General features: G+C 38.6%; 1 protein-coding gene across 1 annotated transcript in view; it reads right to left on the bottom strand.

The window, feature by feature from the left end:
• Window positions 1-607: 607 nt before the first annotated feature.
• Window positions 608-8022, bottom strand: part of MYRFL (myelin regulatory factor like) — a 45666-nt gene continuing 38251 nt past the window's right edge. The window contains exons 20-25 of the mRNA XM_069859953.1: window positions 7235-7309; window positions 3534-3621; window positions 3262-3336; window positions 2992-3100; window positions 895-969; window positions 608-801 (exon numbers count right to left, since the gene is read on the bottom strand). Of these exons, the coding sequence (XP_069716054.1) occupies window positions 715-801; window positions 895-969; window positions 2992-3100; window positions 3262-3336; window positions 3534-3621; window positions 7235-7309 (509 nt within the window). The 3' untranslated portion in view covers window positions 608-714. The remainder of the gene's footprint in view (window positions 802-894; window positions 970-2991; window positions 3101-3261; window positions 3337-3533; window positions 3622-7234; window positions 7310-8022) is intronic.

Here is an 8022-nt window from a genome sequence, read left to right as displayed (position 1 = left end):
CTGCTGAAAATCTTTAAAAAATGGTAGCTGAAGCATGTCTTGATCAAACAGTAGCAGCATCGTTAAATCACACAATTGTAACAGTAACAATGGTACTGCTTTCTGAAATAGAAATATTTACAAAGACTACAGAGTTGACCTGTTGTTCCCTAACTTACAGCACTTATTTCAGAGAGAATTTGCACAGTGCTATGTTTCTCTGTCAAAGTTTGGAGTTTTTTTATTTTGCGTTTGTTAGTGCTAAAAAAAATGCGTTTATATATAAATAAAGGGCAGTAGATACTAAAAGAAGGTATATGCCTGTGGGAAGGAAGCAAGCCTCCTGACTGCATGTAACATTTTATTATCTTACCATGTTCTGACAACTGGAGTGCATCCCAGCTTAGCAGAGCTCCTACCCATTTGTTCATGTCTGTTATATGTACAATATCATATAACTTCACTATGATCAATGGGGTTGTTTTATTTACACACCATACACTCTATTGCTCATGACTTTTTAGAAACAGTTCCTGGAAACGCAGAGTTGCAGTTGTTGTCAAACACTTTATTTTAATTGTCTCAAACACTTTTATTTTAAAAGTGAAACAAACAAGAAAGTGCCATACAACTCAACATGAGGTTTACAAAATTTCCAGGGCCATTCATAGGTCTCTTTTTCATATAAAGAGCTTCATCATCTTTTACCTGAAGAACAAAATGATCAGCAATATTTCAGTTACACTGCCGATAAAAATAGAAGTAGTAATCAGTAAAAAACATTCCAGCAAAGTAAGGATTTGTCAAGCAGCCTTCAACACCCTGCAGAAGGAAAACAAAAGAGTTTCATATAGGATCTTCTCTCAATTCAAGTGCTATTTGTCTTTTGCTGTGTTGCCATTTTAAAAGGCTTACCGGTGCAGCTACACGGAAATAGTACACGCTGTCATAAAATGCAGCTACAGGAAGAGTCCAAATATGCTGACGTCCCTAGGTGATAAATGAGAGAGAGAGATTAGATAACCTTATTTCACACTAAATTGGAAAGAAGGATAGGCTCTGGAAACAGTTCATTGACGAAGGCAGTGCAAAGTAATTATGATAACAAGACTCGATAGCTGCAGTCAGAGTATTTAAAGACAAAGTGCTGACTTTAGACCCTGCAAATGTGGGTTTGGTCTGATCAGTTCTGTACAGGAACTGACAGATCTGGCTTCCAGCAACACCCAGATGGCTCTAAATAACAGAATTCCCTCTCTAGTGTTCCAAGCAAATCCCACAATAAATAGGGATTGTCTGGATGTACCAGGTGGCTTTAGAGCTTTAAGATGTAATAGCAGCAAATGGCAATTCTTCTGATTTGGAAACAGCAAATTTAGTAGTTCTCAGAAAGCCATAAAAGTTCCTCTATATATTCTAAAAATATGAGTAGCAACTTCACTCAGTATTTCAAAAACAGACGCAAGCAACTTTTCACGTTGTTTGATCACAGAATCCTGCCAGGTACAAAGAAAATAATATATTTTGTATCTGAATTGCTTATGTTACATTGAATAAAATAAAATTCCATCTTCACCTCTTTTTGACCTAATGACTCGTGATAACTTTTATTTCATCAGTGTCTCAACTCCTTTCTTTATCTTTCCTTCTTCCCTTCACCTTCTGACACATTCTCTCTGTTAGAGATTATATGTTCACACAATACAATTTATGTGAGACTGCTGAGTCCAAACGACTGTTGTCCTGCCCTGTGGTAGGGAATAAGTCTTACAGTCCCTAGAAAATCCTCTTGGAAAAAAACCTCTCCAACCAGGCAGTATTTATATTCTCAGTCACGTGAAACCTGAATGCTCACTGCTGCTTGAGGCTAGTTAGCCTTAGCCTTTTGATGTGGGTTTCAGGTTGACCCAAGAAATCTCTTTGACTAGTTTTCACTGTAACCTTCAAGAAGATTTCTGTACTGTGAAACTCTCTGAGTCTGACCCAATTTCAATTCTGTTGGAATTATGGCAGACAGGTCAAAACTTGGACAATTTTGGCTTTCTGTTGGCTTTGCAGCAGTTGCAGAGAAGCCTTTAAGTTTTTGCAAAGACATTTGAAAAGATGATCAGGAGGTCAGCTTAATGGTGGGGGTATCACAACTGCTCTAATCTGACAAAGCACCAAAAAAATAGTTTAAAATCAGTTATGAACATACTGTGTGTGGCACCATAGATCAGAAATTTAAAGACAAATGTGAAATGACTTCCAACTTCACAGAGGTTTTTCCTACCATGTGTTCTGAAATGCTACAATTCTTTCTTCTGCGTTTCCTACTTTTTTAGCCAGAAGAAACATTTCCGAGCAATGTGGATGAATTGAGGCCTTAAAAGAGTCTTATGTTTCCAGAGAATTTGAAGGGAGTTTAAGGCCTTCATCAGTTTACTGGAGATGATAAAAAAAATTGCAATTTTTTACTGGGAAGAGCTAACATGATTTACAGCTTTTATTCTCATTGAGACAATCCAGAGAGCAAAATGTAAATAACTCTTGTTTTTATAATGAAGAATGTTCCCTGAAGAGATTTATTGGTAAACTCATGATCACACAGAAATAAAGGGGAATACTACCATTGTTTCCAGCAAATCCAAGATTTAAAAACTGGAATTAATTACCTATAAGATAATAATAGAAACAGTAGACTAGATGATAGTTTGACAGACTCTTTCTCCTAAGGCTCATTCCCATTTCTTAAGTATCTCTGGTGGTATAATGAGTTATTGTGATGAGTTAGGCTGAAGTAGACTCAAACTGTCCTTGTAGAGAATCACTAGATAGTTTTTATAAATTCAGCAGAAAACTGACTCCTGTAAAGAGGTTGTATCTCATTATGGTGATGTCAAAACCATCTATGATTGGCAGACTCAAAGTACCATTTAGATTTCTACTACTTTAATCAAGATCAGAATTTTGGAGCCATTAGTTTTACACCAGTGTTCCCCACAAGCCAGAGTATTGCTGCAAAAATCTTACCTGTGTGGTTTCTAGGAAATCCTTCCTAATGTTTTGGCTTGAAGAATGCGAGGAACAATAATTTCCAAGTGTGATTTTGCAGAGAAATATAATTAACGGTTCTGTGGTGCTTCAAGAAACAGAGAAAAATAAAGATCTACCCCATTGCTCTTAAACAGAAGAAACATATATACAGGGGGACAACTTAGTGTCACAATAGAAACTAAGAATTACTATCAAAAAATTGAACCACTATCTTGTTATGTATGTATTATCTTTAATTGTACTTACTTTATTTCCAGTGAGATTTTTGTATCCATGGGTGTGTATTTGTTAACAGGAATAACATAGCTGAAATTTCCAGGCCTGAAAAAGTTGTCATTAATACATACAGGATTTTGATATAGATAATATCTTTGCCAAAAAAAAAAGAAAAAAGAAAAACCACATGGAAATTGCATTTAAATTTAACAGAAAAAATACAGAAAAGCGGCCAAGCAGCCATGCCACATTAATGGTATTCTATTCCACCAAACTAAACCATAATAAAACAATTTACCTACCCACACTGATGATTTTGACTACAATAGCGGCTGTCAATGCTCTGCTGAGTTTCCAAAATCTGTATGGAACTGATTGTTGTATCAATCCCTAAAAATATTAAGAATATTTTCTTCTTGACTATTTCAGAAAATTTAGATAAGAGCATAATAAAACTGCAGTGAATACAGTGGCATATACTCCCTTGCTCGCCACGATAGGAGTTGATACATGTCAAATTACCACTTAGTAAAAAGCTTCTCATAGATTACCTTCATTCTGTTATCACAGGGGTGATAAGATCTGTATGTGATTTACAAGGATGAGTATCATGGGCACCTAATACTGCAACATCTATTGAGCAGACATAAAAGGCTATTTTATTGGCAACCCAAGTAGGATACAAATATGCCAATGTAAATTTTAATGCACTAGAAGCCAAGCTCATGCAAGTAACTATTAATTTTGTTAAAAAATATTTTTTTTTTCTGAGATAAATAATTTGGAATACAACAAAATTTGTTTCGAATCCAGTGTGCAGAAAAACTAAGTAACTGTAATGAATATTATAATTTCTTTATAAAATGCTGCCTTGAACTTGAACGAGCATAGAGTTTTGTAATGTTCTACATACATGAACACCATGAAACATGAACCATAACACAGCTTACCAAAAATATATATGTACTTTGATTCTATGTAACCTGTGGTAATAGGAACAATTAAAAACAGCATTAGCAGAATAACGTATTGGGATCTTTTGAACACTTATATCCTGAACCTGGAAGAAGTTTACAGTCTAAGGAAGGAAAATAGAATAAAAACTCTACAAAAAATCATATTTTAGAATTACCTTAATATCTTACGTAGAAACTGATGTATGTACACTGTATTTACACACATGCACATATAAAATATGTTTCAGGGCAGGATGCAATGCAGTTAGATATCTAGACATCAGGAACTGAAAAACTATCTTCTGGGTAAAAAAAAAAAAAACAACTTCAAACCATGGCTGGTGTACTGATTACCAGGAAAGAGGAGGAAAGTAACTGGTTACTAGAATGATTATGTCCCTATCCAGGCTGGTTTGAGTTCATCCATTTGCCACAGGCTTCCTGTAACACCTTGAGCCAGCATCTCTGTGTCATCCAGGTGTTCCCTAGGATGGCCAGGTATGGTGAGATGTAGAGTCAGGATGTTGTGGCTGTTCCCTGAGGCAGATCAACCACATGGAGAGTTAGGCAGCAAGAACCAGCGTGCTAACACAGCAATAAAGCTTCTGCTTTCACAGCTGCCCTAGGAATCACCTCACTGAAGCTGCATCTGGAAAAATTTACTTCCTCTGAATACATTTACAGTCTTGGAATAGTGCAGGTCCAGAGTTAGGACCTGCAGTACCTCAGACCTCTAAATCAGTCCACTTTGGTCTGAATTGCAGAGGGTACTTGAAGAGAAGGCGTAAAGCCGGTTTAATCCCTTGAGTGAACTCAGGCTCATGCTGCCAATGGTTTGGGGAAGGCCCTGGTGTGGAGTGAGCGTGCAAGCCATCAGCAGATAGAACCAGAATCCTACAGCAGCAGCCTTCAACTGCTGATATTTTAAGTCTTGCAATGTGGTGCAGAAAGCATAAGGAAGACCTGTCTCAGCAGGCCCAATGCTCTTCACAGCATGTTGTGAACACTGGGTTTGTCTTTCTCTTCTGTTCTGTTCTACAGCAAGAGTTCTCTGCTTTCCAAAGAAACTGGATGATTATAGGCTGACTTGTGCTCTGATTATAAAATAGCTGTGTGGTAGTTTGCACTTAACTGTCAGCATGCCAATATGCTTAAGTGACAGAAGGAAATTGAGCATGTTTGCCACAAAGAACTAGCACAGAAGAACATTTCCCTATGACATAGCATCTCATTACAACATGTATCATAGTAATTCCTCAGAGGCTTTTTTCTGAGGTGTTTAGCTATTTAAAAATTCAGAAGGAAAGTGATTTTTCCCAGATCATACCCAGGCAACAAGCCGATCCAGCCTTCTATTACCCACTTGGCCCCAGATAGCACCATTCTTTAAATGTATGCCAGTGTATAGATGTTTCATCATCCAAATATTGCTGTACCTTTAAGTTAACATTTATAAAAAACCCAAACCTGAAAACAGAGCAACCACATAAGCAAAAAGATAAAGCACAATCTTGTTAATACTGAATGAATGTCAGAGCATCCCATTGTATCACACGTAATCAGGAGATGCCTATCTTCATGGAAAAGCATGAGTATTTTTTTCAGCCCAGACTGGCTCTGATAGCAGTGCACAGTCACTAAAAAGGGAACCTAAAATCAAGCCAAATGTCCTGTGTTGAAGAACTTCATTTCATCTCCCCTGATGCAGGCAATGTCAGGATCCTAAGGCAGAGATGGCCTCGTTCAGCAGCTGACATTTTTAATCCCTTAGGTCAACTGGACCAAACACAGCCTTTATGCTGTAAAATGCACTTCCTGCGCACAACCACACTTGTATGTTTAAGCATTTTGCTGTGTAGGGGTTAGTAGTGTCGAGAAAGGGTTAATAGTGAAAGGGTTAATAGTGTTGAGAAAGGGATCTGCACAGGGATCTGCAAAGGGATCTGAGCAGGCTGGACCGCTGGGCTGAGATCAACAGCATGAGGTTTAACAAGGCCAAATGCCGGGTCCTGCACTTGGGGCACAACAACCCTATGCAGCGCTACAGACTAGGAGAAGTCTGGCTGGAAAGCTGCCTGGAGAAGAAGGACCTGGGAGAGTTGGTTGACAGCGACTGAACATGAGCCAGCAGTGTGCTCAGGTGGCCAAAAAGGCCAATGGCACCTTGGCTTGTATCAGAAACGGCGTGACCAGCAGGTCCAGGGAGGTTATTCTCCCTCTGTACTCGGCACTGGTGAGACCGCTCCTCGAATACTGTGTTCAGTTCTGGGCCCCTCACCACAAGAAGGATGTTGAGGCTCTGGAATGAGTCCAGAGAAGAGCAACAAAGCTGGTGAAAGGGCTGGAGAACAGGCCTTATGAGGAATGGCTGAGAGAGCTGGGGTTGTTTAGCCTGGAGAAGAGGCTGAGGGGAGACCATATTGCTCTCTACAACTACCTGAAAGGAGGTTGTAGAGAGGAGGGTGCTGGCCTCTTCTCCCAAGTGACAGAGGATAGGACAAGAGGGAATGACCTCAAGCTCCACCAGGGGAGGTTCAGGCTTGACATCAGGAAAAAAGGTCATTGGAAAGGGTCATTGGGCACTGGAACAGGCTGCCCAGGGAGGTGGTTGAGTCACCTTCCCTGGAGGTGTTTAAAGGACAGGTGGATGAGGTGCTAAGGGGCATGGTTTAGTGATTGATAGGAATGGTTGGACTCGATGATCCAGTAGATCTTTTCCAACCTAGTGATTCTGTGAGAACCTTACAAGATTTCAGACCCTGTCAAGGGCAAGGCATCTGAAGCCAAGTCTGAGAATACTCTCAAGAGGGCAGACAGAATGCCTACAAAAAATCTAATGAAGACGTAAGAATAAATTACAATGACAAGAAAATTATAGTGAGTCACAGGTATTTAATAGATTCCTAAGTGCTAATTCTCTATAATGACCAGTTATAAATGAATCTTCTCTAAATTTCAGCAGCAGAATTCAAAGCTTAAATGTGGCTTTTCAAAGTTACACAGTTGTACATGTCAACTTTTTTTTTTTTTTTAAATATGGTACTTACAGTCATCTCCAAGATCAGGTATTCCACTCAGTTTTTTGACTGGATCCTTTTCAGGTAACATGTTACTTTTGTTTTCTGTGAAAGGGCAAATGTACAGATGTCCGCACATTAGTCTTGCACAGTTGTAACAGCAAAATATGCATACAGCAACAGCAGATGTTTTGTTAATTACCACTTGGATAAAGGCATGCATAACCAACAAGAGAAACCTTTAAAATGCAAAGCACCTCTACTCAGAAGAAAATATTAGAGTCAAAAGAACATTGTGAATAACAAGGAACAAGCCTTTTAAATTCTACAGGATATCTAAAGCATTTCAAAAAATAGCCTAATAGAAAAGATGTTGTCCTCCACACAGAATACCACCAATTGTTGCAGTGGACAGCCAAAGTGAAAGACACCACTCAGTCAGGCACTTCAGCACAGATCTGATCATAAAGCCACAACTTTCTTCTTAGTGAGAAAATGAATTGACATCTGCCATGCAAACACAGGCCATGGGAATAATTCATCTTTTTGAATGTGAGATGTAAGACTTTGAATATGGACCCAAGTGAGAGTCAGTACATCAGAGAAGGATGAGTCATATTAAAGAAACTAACACTCAGCTGGGACAACATTATCACCACGTTCTCCAGGTATGCCACCTTTGTAATTTCAAACATTGTGCTAGGCTGGGAAATAAAAGATGATGATTTTTTTTTAAAACTCTATTCATTTTCTCAGCATTTCTCTAAAAAAGTGAACTTTAAACGATCTTCTGAATAAACATTGCGTTGTACAACCTG

This window comes from Phaenicophaeus curvirostris, chromosome 1 (genome assembly GCF_032191515.1).
Source record: "Phaenicophaeus curvirostris isolate KB17595 chromosome 1, BPBGC_Pcur_1.0, whole genome shotgun sequence".
NCBI classification, from domain to species: domain Eukaryota; kingdom Metazoa; phylum Chordata; class Aves; order Cuculiformes; family Cuculidae; genus Phaenicophaeus; species Phaenicophaeus curvirostris.
The sequence above is the reverse complement of the archived record's forward strand: the minus strand, read 5'-3'. Positions and strand labels throughout refer to the sequence as shown.